Source organism: Ovis aries, chromosome 22, assembly GCF_016772045.2.
Source record: "Ovis aries strain OAR_USU_Benz2616 breed Rambouillet chromosome 22, ARS-UI_Ramb_v3.0, whole genome shotgun sequence".
NCBI lineage: Eukaryota > Metazoa > Chordata > Mammalia > Artiodactyla > Bovidae > Ovis > Ovis aries.
In genome coordinates this window covers 13,231,323-13,249,207 of record NC_056075.1, presented here as the reverse complement: position 1 = coordinate 13,249,207, position 17,885 = coordinate 13,231,323, and the positions used below count along the sequence as shown (strand labels likewise).

The 17,885-nt window shown below is 41.0% G+C and overlaps 1 protein-coding gene across 1 annotated transcript; it reads left to right on the top strand.

The window, feature by feature from the left end:
* The first annotated feature begins 75 nt into the window (after window positions 1-75).
* FGFBP3 (fibroblast growth factor binding protein 3) lies at window positions 76-17,457 on the top strand. Its single transcript, XM_027960225.3, has 2 exons — window positions 76-15,065; window positions 15,394-17,457. Exon 2 carries the CDS (start codon window positions 15,483-15,485, stop codon window positions 16,254-16,256), a length of 774 nt encoding a protein of 257 aa, XP_027816026.1. The 5' UTR covers window positions 76-15,065; window positions 15,394-15,482; the 3' UTR covers window positions 16,257-17,457.
* The last annotated feature ends 428 nt before the right edge of the window (window positions 17,458-17,885 follow it).

Below are 17,885 nucleotides of genomic sequence, written 5' to 3'. Positions count from 1 at the left end.
CGCAGGCGTCGGCACGCCGGACTGAGCGTCAGCGCGCCGGAAGTGACGTCAGCTCACCGCGAGGTGCTCCGCTCTGCTTTAGAGCCGGAGGAGTACGAGCCGCTGCGGCCTGGCGGCACGAGCTGCCAAAAGGGCTGTTTGTGCTCTTCCGGAGGGGGTCGTTAGTCTTCAAGGACTTCATTTTCATAGAAGCAAAAAAGTCGATCTAGCTCAGACTCTCAGAGTTCAAAACCTTTACTTCTGATTCTTCATCGCCCCGATTCTCATCTCACCAGACTGCTCCTAGAGAAAACAGAATCCACAGGTCCATAAGATGCTCTAGTCCAGATGGCGATCCCAGTGGGAGGGTGAAATCCACAAAGATGTGCAACGGCAGTGAAGACACGGCTCAAATGTTTGCCATGTAACCGCCCTATGTTCTGCATAGGTATTAGAGGGAAGAACTTCTGCCAACCATTTTGCAAAGTTTGGTATCTTAATTGTTTAGGTTGTTGGTACCATCATTTTCTCAACCGTATTTGAAAACTGTCAGCCGTTTGTGCCTTTTTTTGCCCTGTAGCTGTTCAGCCTCTTAATTTGTTAGGTTTTCAAACGTTCTCTGTCACCTAGCGCATGCCCTTATCACCTTAAACTAGATTTTTATGATAGTAGTCAAAGTAATACTTCTCCAGCTTCTTCAATTGAGCCCATCTTAAAGGCCTCCAACAGATGAATCTTCAAGAAACACTGCTTTCATTTAGTCACCCCTCTGCTTATAAAACTTGTCCATTGGCTTGTCATTACCTGAAGAAGCTTTGCCTCAGCCCCCGAGTCTTTTTCATCCATAAAATAAGACTAATGAGAAGTACTATAGAAATAAAATGAGGTCATGCGGCTAGAAGAGCTTCCTAGAGTTTACAAAGTGTAAAGGGAAAGAAATTTAAAAACCTATGTGTTAGACATTTGGCATGCATTGTCTCATATAATTTGTAGGCTAATCCTGTAAAGTAAGTTTTAATCATCACTTTATAGGTTAGAAAACTAAGCTCAGGAAGGTTAAGAAATTTGCCCAAGAGCCAAGCTACTAATAATATATACTGTTCATTCTTAAACAAATACTAATTTGGCCCCTGTTCTATGCCAAACACTCTGTTAGCACTATTTATACTATTAGACAAAAACTGATGTTTAAATGCCTTCATATTTCACCAGCTCCTTCCACCTGCCTTCTCAGTTCATCTACCACCACTGAAACTAACAAGCAGCTACATTTACTGATCATACACTACATTAATTTATTCAGCCAAAATTAAGTAGCTACCACATGCTAAACTCTAAACTAGAGATTAGGACTTCAAAAGAAGGCAAAACAGATAAGGTGCCCACTGTAGTTGAACTTACATTCTAATGGAAGGAAAGAGAGTGAACAAGTAAATGAGAAAAATCATGTTTATATGCTATGTAAAACAGAATGATAGGATACAGAGCATGATTAGAGACTCCAAACTGGATAATCAGGGAAAAACCAAGGAGGAGCTTAATCTGAGGCCTAACAGGAGGGAGTCAGCTATGTGAAAACCTGGGGAGTCTTCCAGGTAGGGGATACACCTCAGGTAAAAACCTAAAAGAAGCTGGCTGTCTTGGAGAACAAGATGGGAGAGGTAGAAAGGCGCCATTGTAAGGAATTTGGATTTTCGTCTAGCAGTAGTGAAGTAGGAGATAGACAGGCTCCAGGTTAGACATTTACAACTGGCCTCCTGTTTCCATTTCATGGGTTACGAAGAAGTGGGTTTCAGACTGGATACTTAAAACTAGCCTCTTGTTTACATTTCCTGAGACAAGATAGAGGGGCTCTAGTTGAGGAATTTACAATCAGCCTCTCCTTTGCCCTCCAAAATGGAAGTAACAACAGAAACAGGGTAAACAACCAGTCTTTCTCTCTTGTAAATACCTTAAGGTAATAGTCGTGGCAATAGCCAAGGTAATAATCATGGCAAGGACAGTTCAGTTCAGTCGCTCAGTTGTGTCCAACTCTGCGACTCCATGGGCTGCAGCATGCCAGGCTTCTGTGTCCATCATCACCTCCCGGAGCTTGCTCAAACTCATGTCCATCGAGTTGGTGGTGCCATCCAACCATCTCATCCTCTGTCTTCCCCTTCTCCTCCTGCCTTCAATCTTTCCCAGCATCAGGGTCTTTTCCAAGGAGTCAGTTCTTCACATCAAGTGACCAAAGTCCTGGAACTTTAGCTTCAGCAACAGTCCTTCCAAAGAATATTCAGAACTGATTTCCTTTAGGAGTGACTGGTTTGATCTTGCAGTCTAAGGGGCTCTCAAGAGTCTTCTCCAACACCACAGTTCAAAAGCCTCAATTCTTTGGTGCTCGGCTTTCTTTATAGTCCAACTCTCACATCCATACATGACTACTGGAAAAACTGTAGCTTTGACTATATGGACCTTTGTCAGCAAAGTAATGTCTCTGCTTTTTAGTATGCTGTCTAGGTTAGTCATAGCTTTCTTCGAAGGAGCAAGCGTCTTTTAATTTCACGGATCAGTCACCATCTGCAGTGATTTTGAAGTCCAAGAAAATAAAGTCTGTCACTGTTTCCATTGTTTCCCCATCTATTTGCCATGAAGTGATGGGACCGGATGCCATGATCTTAGTTTTTTGAATGTTGTTTTAAGCCAGCTTTTTCAGTCTTCCTCTTTCACTTTCATCAAGAGGCTCTTTAGTTCTTCTTTGCTTTCTGCCATAAGGGTTGTGTCATCTGCATATATGAGGTTCTTGATATTTCTCCTGGCAATCTGGATTCCAGCTTGTGCTTCATTCAGCCCATAGCAAGGACAAACAGGGACAAATCCCTGTTTGAGTAAAGGATTAAGGGATCTCCATTCCCCCCTTTTGGGGACAAGGGAAACACTACATATGTGCAGAAAGGCTCACTGGGGTCAAAAGTCAGGGGATAATTCCAGGCCATAATGAGTCTTGCTCCTCCCAGACGCCTTCACTTTGAGGACCACCTTGGCTGAGCGGTGCATGCACACCTCAGGGGAAGGTCCTGAGACAGATTAACCCATGAGGGGTGGGGGAACAAAGCAAGATGATTGGCCTGAAGGAAGACAAAGACCTGGAAAACTGTCCCCTAAAGGATTTAAACTTCCCAAAGGCATGAATCTCTTCTGAGTTTGATCATACTTTTCTTTTCAAATAAACTTTTTACTTACTCTTTATCTTCTGCCTTCTTGCCTGAATTCATTCTTTATTAGGCAGGCAAGGACTAGGGCCCCTAGCCCTAACTGCTGGTCCCTGTGGTCCAGTGGTTAGGACTCCCAGTCTGGGATACCAAGATTTTGCTTCCAGCTACTGCTCGCTGCAAGCTGCCAATTACTGCTGCATGCATTTGAAATCAATAGGAAGTCATAGGAGGGTTTTAAGCATGGGAGTAAAATGATCTGATATGATTTTTAAAAAAACTTACTCTTTAATATCCAAGAGGTAATTAGATACGATATGTAGTTTTAAATGACATATAGAAGAGAGGTGTTACAGACTGGTAAGGCATAGTGTAATAAATATATTGAAGTCAGAATAGCTTGTTTTTAAATGCTTCCTTACCACATTTAATAGTTGTGTGTCCAGGGAAGTTGTATAACCTTTCTAAGCTTCAACTGCTTCTTCTGGAAAATGGGGACAATAATAGCACCTTATAGGGTTGTTCAGTTCAGTCACTCAGTCGTGTCTGACTCTTTGCGACACCATGGACTGTAGCACACCAGGCCTCCCTGTCCATCACCAACTCCCGGAGTTTACTCAAACTCATGTTCACTGAGTCAGTGATGCCATCCAACCATCTCATCCTCTGTCGTCCACTTCTCCTCCTGCCTTCAGTCTTTCCCAACATCAGGGTCTTTTCAAATGAGTCAGTTCTTCACATCAGATGGCCAAAGTATTGGGAGTTTCAGCTTCAACATCAGTCCTTTAGGACGGACTGGTTGGATCTCCTTGCAGTCCAAGGGACCCTCAAGAGTCTTCTCCAACTCCACAGTTCAAAAGCATCAATTCTTCAGAGCTCAGATTTCTTTATGGTCCAACTCTCACATCCATGCATGTCTACTGGAAAATCCATAGCCTTGACTAGACGGACCTTTGTTGGCAAAGCAATGTCTCTGCTTCTTAATATTCTGTCTAGGTTGGTCATAACTTTCCTTCCAAGGAGTAAGCGTCTTTTAATTTCATGGCTGCAGTCTGCAGTGACACTGTTTCCACTGTTTCCCCATCTATTTGCCATGAAGTGATGGGACTGGATGCCATGATCTTAGTTTTCTGAATGTTGAGCTTTAAGCCACCTTTTTCACTCTATTCTTTCAGTTTCATCAAGAGGCTCTTTAGTTCTTCACTTTCTGCCATAAGGGTGGTGTCATCTGCATATCTGAGGTTATTGGCCAAGGTTTAAAGGAAATAATGGATATAAAGCATTTAACCAAGTGACTATAACTTTAAGCACTCAGAAATGTTATTAACTCCATTGAGTAAACTTTTTGTTAACTATGCAACCTTAAGCAAATGACTTAAATTCTATGTCTCAGTTTCCTCAGTTGTGAAATGGGGATAAAAATAGTACTAGTATACAACCTTTGGGGTTTGCCTGGTGGCTCAGTGGTAAAGAATCCGTGTTCCAAGGCAGGAGTTGCAGGTTCGATCCCTGGGTTGGGAAGATCCCCTGGAAAAGGAAATGGCAACCCACTCCAGTATTCTTGCCTGGGAAACCCATAGACAGAGGAGCCTGGTGGGCTACAAGTCCACAGCATTGGAAAAAAACATGACTTAGCAGCAACTAAACAACACCACCACAACCCTTTATCTGAGTCCTTGGTTAAATGGTTTTCTGAATTTAGAATGGTTTAGATTTTGAAAAGTAATCCAATGCATATACCTTGTTGCACCCCAAAAGCTTCTAGGGCTGCACCCAATAATCAAGAGTATTTACAGTTCTTCAGCAAAATGTATGAATAGCCATACTAAGAAGACTAAATAAGAGACTATATATAGCTGCACGGCAGGGACTTTCCTGGTGGGCCAGTGGGTAGACCCTGTGCTTCCAATGCAGAGGGCATGGGATCCGTGGGGAACTAAAATCTCACATCTCACATGCCATAAGGAACAGCCAAATGTAAATAAACAGAAAATATCTTTAAAAAACAACAACATAAATAAATAAATAGCAGCATGGAAGTTTAGGTCAGGTTTTGCTCCCAAATGAATTTTTTTTAAGTATCATGTTCATGTGTTTTTCAATTCCAGAATTGTAAATAATGGATCATGAACCTGTACTTTATAAAGTAGTTGTAAGGATCAAATGAGTTGATATATGATATGCTTAAAAAATACTAAGTGGTAAATAAATTTTAGCTATTCTTTTTTTTTATCACCAGAAAGGTGGCTTCAAAGATCAAAGGCAAAAGAACTATTAAATAAAGAATGTTGGACCACTGGCTCTCCATGTGGAGGGGAAAATCAAATCCCTACTTCATATCGTATCCCCAAATAAATCTTAGATGGATTAATGTTCTGAAATTGAAAGTACAACTTGGAAACTATTAGGAGGCTATGTTGAATATTTTTACCTCAGGGTAGAAAAGGATTTCTTAATGCACAAAAAATCCTTAACATTCAGGAAAAAAAACCATAAACTTGAACTGACTAAACTGTAAAATTTGTATATTGCAAAAGAAAAGTATCCAAGGGAAGGGGGAAGAAGATTGGCTTTCCTTGAATCTCTTTTAAGAACAGGGAAAAACTTTCCCAGAAGCTGACTGCAAACATGGACAAAGTATACAGAATTGTGTCACACCTAAAACTAAACCAACCTTTGGCAATGGGGACGGAGTTATCCTTAGACCATCCAGGAGATGAGAGTGGAGTCAGCTTCCCCTGAGATAACAGCTCTACTGGAAAGATGAGCTGGAAAGATGGCTCCTTTGCTACCAGGTGTCATACATCCAAAAAGAAGAAAGAAATGGAGTGGTGCTTGTTTCAAGAAAGCAGAAAGCTTCCACCAATTCTTAACAGAATTATATCTCATGACCAGAACTGTCTTATATGGCCACCATAACTTCAGGGAATTCTAGGAAGATAGTGGAATGATACTTCCATAAACTTTATACTTCTCATAAGATCAAAGAGACTTTGATATGAATATTAGAGTATAAAGTGTCCAGTTGTATTATTTAGACTATTATGTCAAAGTCATTAGATTTACAATTACATTGTTGTCTCATGCTAAAAACAAAAGTATATTTTAGATAAATAGGTTAAATTTTCAAAATAAAATTTTAATATAAAACACATAAATATTAAATTGTATGCATAAAATAGCAAGTGAAAGGTGATATGGATGAGAACTACGCTTTTCTGTAGTCAGGTGAGAGAAGGGTAATTGTGAATGGAGGTGGAAAATGACAACCTGCACAGCATCCAACCACAGGCCTAGACCCAGGACTGCTTGAAATAAACATATGGAGGAAAGCACACATATGGAGGTTGAAGATCTTGAAATTGAGTTTTAAAAATATCAACTTAGGCCTAAAAACTTCTTGAAAAGTTTTTGGTATTCTCAGGAGTACACACACTGCAGTTTAAAGATCACCACTCTAGGGAACACTCCTGTACACAAGATCTTGTTCACTGCAGCGTTATTTATTCAGAAAACCTGTGTTCTAAGTCGCTTCAGTCATGTCCGACTCTCTGCGATGCTATGGACTGTAGCCCACCAGGCTCCTCTGTCCATGGGATTCTCCAGGCAAGAATGCTGGTTGCCATACCCTCCTCCAGGGGATCTTCCCAACTTAGGGATCGAACCCTCATCTCTTATGTCTCCTGCACTGGCACGAGCACCACCTGGGGAGCCCATTCTTTGTAAAGTGGTATCCAAATCACTTGGAAAGCTAATCTGCTTTGAATGTCTCATTAATTATCACCAGGCAATTGTTTTGACTTTTGAGGAACACATATGCTGCTTCCAAGAGTCTCCTCTGCTTCTTTTCTTTCTTCATCCTCCTAATACAGTCTGTATATCTTGTCAAGAAAGATTTATAGTAAGCAGAGTCTGTTGCATAAAACTGTATTGATAATAATATTCATGGAAATGACCTAAATGTCCATCAGCAGAGTGATGGCTAGCATGTGATATAGTTGTATGACTGGATACCAAGAACAGCAATTAGATAACCAGATCTGTATATACCAATATGGACAAAACTTAAAACCATAAGCTGAATTTTAAAAAGCATGCTGCAGAACATTTACACTATCATATGATTTCTAAAATTCTAAAAACTATATTTACAAAGCTACACTGTTGTATTTTCAAATTATGAATTATTTCTAACATACAGAAAAATACAACAAATAAATCCCCATATGTACTCCCTGCTCAAGTTGAACAAATGTTAATGTTTTACCATATTTGCATCAAATAAATTTTCAAAACTAAAGGTGTGACTGAGGTCTTTTACTCCTTTCTAATCACATTCCCCTCCCTACCTTCCCAGAAATGACTCTTGCTGTAAAGTTTGTGTGTGTACTTCCTGCCCATGTTTTTATGTGTATAACAATAAAAGTATAATTTATAAGCTTGCTTTCATTAATTAACAGTTTCCAAGATCGATTGCATCATATGAAAACCCATAGCTTATTCATTTCTCCACTGATTGACATTCAGGTTTTTCGAATTTTTCATTATTATAAATGAAGACACAATGACTGTATTTGACATTAGCTTTACATACATGCATAGACAAGTATAAAATTTTTACAAGTGGATTGTAAGAATACACTCCAAACTTATGATAAAATGCTGATTACCCCTGGGTGGAAGTATGGTGGGGAGCAAAATGAAATTTGTGAAGGGTAATGGAAACGTAAGAATTACATGACCTTCGTTTCCTTTAAAAAATTATGTAATGCAAATCTGAAAAGATATTAATATACATTAATTTTAACTATAGGAATGATAGTTAATTTTAACGGTAATTTCAAAATAGTTTTATTTTCTATTTCTATTTTTTCCAACATTTATCATGGAATTTTTTTTAAAATACAGAAAAGTTGAAGAAAATTATAGAGTCAACACTCATATAACTACCACCTAGATTCTACAATTAATATTTCACTATATTTGCTTTATCATATAACTCTAATACTCATTTCTATTCATATCATCCATATTAATTTTTTATATGTTTGAAAATAAGTTGCAAATATAAGTATCAGTTCAGTTCAGTCGCTCAGTCATGTCTGACTCTTTGCAACCCCATGAATCGCAGCACGCCAGGCCTCCCTGTCCATCACCAACTCCCGGAGTTCACTCAGACTCGCGTCCATCGAGTCAGTGATGCCATCCAGCCATCTCATCCTCTGTCGTCCCCTTCTCTTCCTGCCCCCAATCCGTCTCAGCATCAGAGTCTTTTCCAATGAGTCAACTCTTCACATGAGGTGGCCAAAGTACTGGAGTTTCAGCTTTAGCATCATTCCTTCCAAAGAACACCCAGGACTGATCTCCTTCAGAGTGGACTGGTTGGATCTCCTTACAGTCCAAGGGACTCTCAAGAGTCTTCTCCAACACCACAGTCAAAAGCATCAATTCTTCGGTGCTCAGCCTTCTTCACAGTCCAACTCTCACATCCATACATGACCACTGGAAAAACCACAGCCTTGACTAGACGGACCTTAGTCGGCAAAGTAATGTCTCTGCTTTTGAATATGCTATCTAGGTTGGTCATAACTTTTCTTCCAAGGAGTAAGCCTCTTTTAATTCATGGCTGCAGTCACCATCTGCAGTGATTTTGGAGCCCCAAAATATAAAATCTGACACTGTTTCCACTGTTTCCCCATCTATTTCCCATGAAGTGATGGGACCAGATGCCATGATCTTCGTTTTCTGAATGTTGAGCTTTAAGCCAACTTTTTCACTCTCCACTTGTACTTTCATCAAGAGGCTTTTTAGTTCCTCTTCACTTTCTGCCATAAGAGTGGTGTCATCTGTATATCTCAGGTTATTGATATTTCTCCTGGCAATCTTGATTCCAGCTTGTGTTTCTTCCAGTCCAGTGTTTCTCATTATGTACTCTGTATACTTCACCCCTAAACACGTTAGCATGGATATAAACAACTTGGGTTTAATAATTGTTTAGAGGCTTGGGGTTGTTCTTTGGGAAATTTTTCATACAATGAAATATACAAATCTTAAATGTAACCCAAGCCTCTATCAAGATATAGTATATTGCCATAACCCCTAGAAGTTTTTTTTTAATCCCTTCCTGGTTAATGCAAGCGTCACTCATGCCCTAGAGGCAGCCCTGTTCTGATCTTTTCCCACCATTGATTAATTTTGCTTGTTCCTGAAATTTATATAGATATAGAACTTAAAATAGATATGGTGGCTCAGCCGGGAAAGAATGTGCCTGCAATTTGGGAGACGTGGGTTCGATCCCTGGGTTGGGAAGATCCCCTGGAGAAGGCAAAAGCTACCCACCCCAGTATTCTGACCTGGAGAATTCCATGGACTGTGTATTCCGTGGGGTCACAAAGAGTCAGACATGACTGAGCAACGTTCACTTTTAATATGGGCTCTTTTGTGTTTGGCTTCATTTGCTCAACATTATAGTTTTGAGATTAATCTGCTTAAAAATCTCTTTTGTGCATCAAAAGATACTATGAACAGAGTAAAAATGCAAGCCACAAAATGGGAGAAAATATTTGCATAGTGCATCTATAAGAGGTTAATATCTAGAATATATAAGGAACTCCTACAACTTGATAACAACAAAAAACAATCTAATTGAGAAACAAAGGATTTGAATAGACATTTCTACAAAGAAGATACACACAGATGGCCAAGAAGCACATGGAAAGATGCTCAACATCACTAATCATCAGAGAAATGTAAATTAAAATTACTTCACTCCCAGCAGAGAGGCTATTATAAGACACACATGCAAACACACACAAGATAACAAACAAAAAAAAGTAAATAACAAGTATTGGAAAAGATTTGGAGAAATTGGGACCCTTGTGCCCTGTTGGTTGCAATGTAAAATGGTGCAGCCACTATAGGAAACAGTTCAGAGTTTCCTAAAAAAGCTAAAAAAAAAAAAATTAACCTATGATCCAGGAATTCCACTTCTGGGTAGATGACCAAAAGAACTGAAAGCAGAAATTCAAACAAATATTTGTACACACATATTCATAGCAGCATTATTCACGATAGCGAAAAGGTAGAAGCAACCGAAGCGTCCATCAGCTGAAGAATGCATAAGCAAAACATGGATTATACATACAACGGAATATTATTCAGCCTTAAACAGGAAGGAAGTCTTCACACATGCTACTACATCGATGAAACCTGAAGAAGTTAGACTAAGTGAAATATGCTAGTCACAAAAGGACAAATGCCTCTGAGCCACAACTAGAGAAGCGCACATACCACAGCGAAGGCCCAGCGGAGCCAAAACAAGAACAAAACCCAACAAACTAGACAAATGCTGTATGATTCCACTTGCATGAAGTACCTAGAGTAGGCAGTTCATGGAGACGGAAAGTAGAATGAAGGTTGCAGGGGAGGAGGAAGGGAAGAATGAAGAGTTAGCATTTAATGGGTACAGAATTTCAGTTTTGGAAGAAGAAGAAAGTCCTGGGGCTGGATGGTGGTGATGGTTGCACAACAATGTGAATGCACCTAATGTCTGAATTGTACACTTAAAATGGTTTAAATCGTTAAATTTTGTGTTTTGTGTATTTAATGACAATTTACAAGAAATTACCCCTTTCTGACATGGCAGAGCACATCTATGTGCCCCCTCTGTTCTGCAGGCAATGTTTCTGACAGGAAGAGTGGTCGCAGATATCTATCTCCCTTAATAATTAGGACTTTTCAGTAACAAACTTTTCATTGTAATTAGTGAAAAATGTCACAAGATGTCACTCTTTAGCTGAAAAATTATTCCTATTTGGTTCAGTAGCCAGTAACTATAAGTAACACCAGAGCATCAGATAAAAACCTGTATGTAGTACTTTGCTTGTACAAATAAGGTTTTCTGGGAAAGAGAATCCATTTTACATCTGTGAAATGGATTAATAAGCTACTGTTTATAAAATCTATATTAATATTTCTTAACTTCATTGGTACTGTTTTTCAGTTTAAACTGAATTGGTGTAAAAAAGACCTAACTAACTTTGCAAGTGATAGTAGTGAAATCTAAAGGTGAAATGTAAAGATCTTTGATCATTTATAAAGTCAGGTGGCTTCTGGCTTTAACACTAAATGATGTGTGACAGTGGGTAAGTCCTTTAATCTCTCTCATTTCACCAGAGTGGTAGAAATGTCCTTCCTTAGGTCAACATACACTATTGGATGTTTACTTTGTGCAAAAACATATTTAAATACATTCTAATACTAAAATATTCTGATTTTTATAGTAGTAATCAAATTGCAACTGTTGAGATATAATACCAGTGGGAGTTCTGCAACAGAAAATACTGTCCACAAGAAGACATTAGGAAGTACACTGAGACTTCTTGACCTCCTGAAGGAGTATTTCAGGAAAATACTTACTTGTGTCAATTAGTCAGAGGTATAAACTCTTAAATTAAAAAATATCACATGTATTACTGAGAACAGTTTTAAAATGATAATGGAGTATCCTGAAATGTAGAAAAAAATGCTTTGTTTAAATGTAAATATTTTTAAGATTCAATAACATGTTAATTCTTAATATGTATACCTACAGCTGATTCATGTAGAGGTTTGGCAGAAAACAACAAAATTCTACAAAGCAACTGTCCTTCAATTAAAAAATCAATAAATTAAAAAAATTAAGATTGGAGAAAGAAAAAAAAAGAACATGTTAATTCTTAAAGATTAATCATTTGAATTGGTAATATTATACTATAATAACAATTTTTTAAACTTAAATGCAAAAAAAGCAAAATGGCTGTCTGAGGAGGCCTTACAAATAGGTGTGAAAAGAAGAGAAGCCAAAAGCAAAGGAGAAAAGGAAAGATATAAGCATCTGAATGCAGAGTTCCAAAGAATAGCAAGGAGAGATAAGAAAGCCTTCCTCAGTGATCAATGCAAAGAAATAGAGGAAAACAACAGAATGGGAAAGACTAGGGATCTCTTCAAGAAAATTAGAGATACCAAGGGAACATTTCATGCAAAGAAGGGCTCGATAAAGGACAGAAATGGTATGGACCTAACAGAAGCAGAAGATATTAAGAAGAGGTGGCAAGAATACACAGAAGAACTGTACAAAAAAGATCTTCAAGACCAAGATAATCACGACAGTGTAATCACTCACTGGAAAACTCAGCAGTGGCCACAACAATAAAGAGGTCAGTTTTCATTCCAATCCCAAAGAAAGGCAATGCCAAAGAATGCTTAAACTACTGCACAATTGAACTCATCTCACACACTAGTAAAGTAATGCTCAAAAGTCTCCAAGCCAGGCTTCAGCAATACATGAACCATGAGCTTCTAGATGTTCAAGCTGGTTTTAGAAAAGGCAGAGGAACCAGAGATCAAATTGCCAACATCTGCTGGATCATCGAAAAAGCAAGAGAGTTCCAGAAAAACATCTATTTCTGCTTTATTGACTATGCCAAAGCCTTTGACTGTGTGGATCACAATAAACTGTGGAAAATTATGAAAGAGATGGGAATACCAGACCACCTGACCTGCCTCTTGAGAAACCTGTATGCAGGTCAGGAAGGAACAGTTAGAACTGGACATGGAACAACAGACTGGTTCCAAATAGGAAAAGGAGTACATCAAGGCTGTATATTGCCACCCTGCTTATTTAACTTCTATGCAGAGTACATCATGAGAAACGTTGGGCTGGAAGAAGCACAAGTTGGAATCAAGATTGCTGGGAGAAATATCAATAACCTCAGATATGCAGATGACACCACTCTTATGGCAGAAAGTGAAGAGGAACTAAAAGCCTCTTGATGAAAGTGAAAGAGGAGAGTGAAAAAGTTGGCTTAAAGCTCAACATTCAGAAAATTAAGATCATGGCATCTGGTCCCATCTCTTGATGGGAAATAAATGGGGAAACAGTGAAAACAGTGTCAGATTTTATTTTTGGGCTCCAAAATCACTGCAGATGGTGATTACAGCCATGAAATTAAAGTTGCTTACTCCTTGGAAGAAAAGTTATGACCAACCTAGATAGCATATTCAAAAGCAGAGATATTACTTTGTCAACAAAGGTTCATCTAGTCAAGGCTATGGTTTTTCCAGTGTCATGTATGGATGTGAGAGTCGGACTGTGAAGAAAGCTGAGCGCTGAAGAATTGAGGCTTTTGAACTGTGGTGTTGGAGAAGACTCTTGAGAGTCCCTTGGACTGTAAGGAGATCCAACCAGTCCATCCTAAAGGAGATCAGTCCTGGTTGTTCTTTGGAAGGAGTGATGCTAAAGCTGAAACTCCAGTACTTTGGCCACCTCATGAGAAGGGTTGACTCATTGGAAAAGACTGTGATGCTGGGAGGGACTGGGGGCAGGAGGAAAAGGGGACAGAGGATGAGATGGCTGGATGGCATCACTGACTCAATGGACATGAGTTTGAGTGAATTCCAGGAGTTGGTGATGGACAGGGAAGCCTGGCGTGCTGCGATTCATGGGGTCACCAAGAGTTGGACATGACTGATCTATTGAACTGAACTGAAACTTCTAATTTCTGTAAGAAGTTAAGTTTGATTTATAATACCTAAAAATAATCAAAAGATCAATGCTCACCCCTGGGTGAAATGCTGGACAATGTAAAAGTCAGTAAACTAGGATATTACATTTTTATCAGTAGTAACAGTTATTAGGATTAATTTTATTAGGATGAGAAAAATGATTTGAAATGGTGGGTGAAAATAAAGAATTCAGAATGATACAAAAATTAGAGTGTAAACAGTGCCCAGTTTAGGCTATTTACAGTCGTTTTTGCTTCATTTCATTTTATTTAACTCTTAAAACTCAGATCTTTCTGTTTTAACTTTCGTTTCCAAATGATTAAATATGTAAAAGGAGAGCGGGTATAGTAGCTAAAGGGTACGGGTTGCTTTTTGTGGTCATAAAAATGCTCCAAAATTAACTGTAGTGATAGTTGCACCTGTGAATATATTAAAAACCACTGAATTTTACACTTTAAATGGGTGAACTGTATAAAAGGGCTTCCCTGGTAGCTCAGACAGTAAAGAATCTGCCTGCAGTTTGGGAGACGTGGGTTTGATCTCTGGGTTGGGAAGATCTCCTGGAGGAGGGCATGGCAACCCTCTCTAGTATTCTTGCCTGGAGAATCCCCATGGACAGAGAAGCCTGACAGTCAGTAGGGTGGCAAAAAGCCGGACACGACTGAGCAACCAAGCACAGCAAAATGGTAAATAAAGCTGTTATTAAAAGATGAAGGAAGCGCTATTCAAACATTTTTTTTCTATTACTGCAAATATAGTTATGAATGCCTATTTTTAAAAGAGTACTGAGAACAACTGATTTGGAGGGAGGGATAAATTGGAAGTATGGGATTAACAGATGCACACTATTGTATATGAAATAGATACACAACAAGGGTTTGCTGTAGATCACAGGGAACTATATTCAATCTCTTGTAATAAACTATAATGGAAAAGAGTTTTTACAAGGAATATCGCTATATACATATAACTGAGTTACTTTGCTGTACACCTGAAACTAATACAGTATTGTAAATCAACGATAATTCAATTAAATACAGTTTAAGTAAGAGAAAATATGTAAGAGGAAAGAAAAGAATGACGTTAAAATTCGCGATTAAACCCTGAAATCAAAAAAGATTTATATTTCATGTTATATCATCACTTCCATCGTGTGTGTGTGTGTGTGTGTGTGTGTGTGTGTGTGTGTGGCGCGGTGATGGGAAATCTCCCAGTGAAAGAGAAGTTTGGGAGGGGCGTAGTGGGGGAGGCCCCTTCTGTTCCATTGATAACTCCGTTCATTCACTGGGAGTCGGCTAAAACAGACTAATCCTTCACGCAGTAATTCGTCCTACCTTCTCCCAGAATTCGGTAAGTTCAAAGTGCAGTAAAAGTGCATTTTTCCAAAGAATAATTTGAAACGATTTTGTATATAATTACTGGAGGGTGGGAATGGGTGAAGGTGGTAATCACCAGGCGTCGCTTTGCTACAGTATTTGCACTGGGGAGATAACCTCAATGCGCAAATAGTTCCAAAAAGATTGTTTAGATAGTAATTGGCTTTTTCTCAGGAAAACTTTGCAGAAGGGCCTTTCGCAAGCTGCTACTGCCCCCTGGAAACCAGGGCCCAGGGAGTCTGGGGAGGCGGGTTGGCAGATGCCTGTACTCTGTCAGTAGCCGTCTCTGCCTCTGTCCCCAGGACCAAAGGATGCTGCTCTCCTGGCCCCGCTACCGCTGAAGCGCTCAGGGGTCCCTGGAGAGCCGACCTGAGCGCAGACACCACCAGCCATGAGTCCTCTGAGGTGGCGAGCGTCGCTCTCGCTTCTGCTGCTGCTGGGCGGCTGCCTCCTCGCGGCCGCCGGGAGAAAGCAGGGGGCGGCCGGCATCGCGGCCGAATCGGCCTCGGGCTCCGCAGGCGGCTCCTCCGGCCGCTTTGTCAGCCCCGAGCGGCACACGTGCAGCTGGCAGCTCCTGCCGCCCGCCCCAGGGCCCGAAGCCGGCAGCGAGCTGGCGCTGCGCTGCGAAGGCCCGGACGGGGCGCGCCACCAGTGCGCCTACCGCGGAGAGCCCGGGCGCTGCGCTGTCTACGCCGCCCGCCGCTCGCACTACTGGAAGCAGGTGCTGAGCCGGCTGCGCAGGAAGCGGCGGCCCTGCCACGACCCCGCGCCGCTCAAGGCCCGCCTGTGCGCCGGCAAGAAGGGCCGTGGCGCGGAGCTGCGCCTGGTGCCCCAGGCATTCCCGGTCGTCACCCCCAAAGCGGCGGCGGGCTTAACCCGGGATCCCAAGCCCCGGGCCGGGAGCCGGGGGCAGCCCCGAGAGCCCGCGCTCGGCCCGGTGGCAGGGGCCCCGCCTCTCCCGAGCGCGCCGCCCAAAAGGAAGCCCTCTGAGCAGAAGCCCAAAGGGGGCAAGAGGAAGGCGGCCTGGGACCCAGACGAGGAGCGACCACTGGGGACCGGGCCTGATCCCGATGGGCTGGACGAGAACGCGAAGCTCACGGACACCTACTGTGCTGAGAAGTGGCACTCTCTCTGCAACTTCTTTGTCAATTTCTGGAATGGCTGAGGATGAGGGCCTGGGGAACCCTGGGGAAGAGGGGTGGGGGGCGAGGGAGGGAGGGTCTATGCCCAGCCAGGGAGGGAAAACTAAGGGCATCCTAGGCCAGGAGATGCAGGAGAGTGGGTGAAGAGTACCGGTTCTAGAAGGGGACTGGGGGTAGAGTGGAGGTGGGGGTGGGGGTGGGGGGCTTGGGATGGGAATGTAAAGGGTATGGACAGTCCCTGAGACAGCAGAGAAGTTAAAAACTATTGAGTCGAGCCTGATTAAGAGCAGAAGAAACAGCGAAAACAGACGTAAGTAGGCATACCTTAAATGTGCAAAAACTGTAGACTGGGGAGAAATATGGGTACAGAGAGACGCTGAAAAAAGGAAGTGGGAAAAAGTGACTAAAATGCTGTGACTCCTGTGGGAAGCAGGATACAACGTACACTATTTAACACATTTACATTACAATTGATAACCTGAGCCAGACTGATTTTCAGTGTCTTCTCATGTACTCATCTACTCGACTGAAAACGTTACCAACTTTTTCTCTCTTTAGGAATTAGAATGAACTTGGGTGCTGTCTCCAGTCATAGATGATCCCTATAGGGATCAAAGCCAATGGGAGCTCAAACTTGACTCCGGTGAAAAGATTTTCGAGATGATTTGCCTCTGAATTATTTTAGAAGTATTGCTTTTAAACAGAGTGATGCCTGGTATTCTGAAACTTCCCCATTAACCTTCCAAATTCAGAAGTGAATTATAGAAGTTGGTTTTAAAAAACAATTCTCTTTTGTTTGATCGTGTTTTTAAAAACAGCTAAAATGTAAGCACACATCTCAGAATGGCAGTCATATCTGTTTCATGTAATTGTTAACATATTCCATTTTAAATAAGATGTAATAATAGACTTTGCACACATTAGGTGCTCAGTAGAAATTGTATGGCTAGATTTAAAGAACTGGCAGGACAATGGAAATTTTGATTGCATTTGATCTAGTTCTGACTAAACGTTGAAGTTCCTAAAAATATCTTGAATTGCTGGGGGAAGACAAGAAGTAAGAAGTCTGCATAAGGGAAAAATCACAAACTGGCAAACCTGGGCCCTATCATTTCTCTGTTTGCCCTACATGTAGTTATAGCATTTTTTTTGCTCTTCCTCCCTTCCTCCCAATTGGGATTTGTTGCCAGCATTGAAAATTAAATAATTTCATATAAAAAGCCAGATGTTTGAATTCTTGTGTAAAATTAGATCTGACAACATTCGACACACCTTTCTACATGGCAACATGATGCTGAAGTTGGCTGCCCTCTTTACATTAGATATACTTTCCTTAAGATTTATTTATTTCATTACTTTTGCCTGTGGGGATCTTCGTTGCTGCCCACATCTCTAGTTGTGCCTAGCAGGGGCTACTTTTCATTGTGGTTCAAGGGCTTCTTACTGTAGTGCCTTCTCTTGTTGCAGAGCAGGGGCTCTGGGCTGCAGGAGTGTGGGCTTCAGTAGTTGCTGCAAGTGGGCTCAATAGTTTTGGCTCCCAGGCTCTAGAACAAGGGCTCAGTAGTTGTGGCACCTGGGCTTAGCTGCTCTGCAGCATGTGGGATCTTTCCAGACCAGTGATCAAACCTGGTGTCCCTTGCATTGCTAGGTGG

Bases quoted from the DNA above. Each gene is read 5' to 3' on its own strand.
- FGFBP3 (XM_027960225.3), top strand. From the start codon at position 15,483: ATGAGTCCTCTGAGGTGGCGAGCGTCGCTCTCGCTTCTGCTGCTGCTG.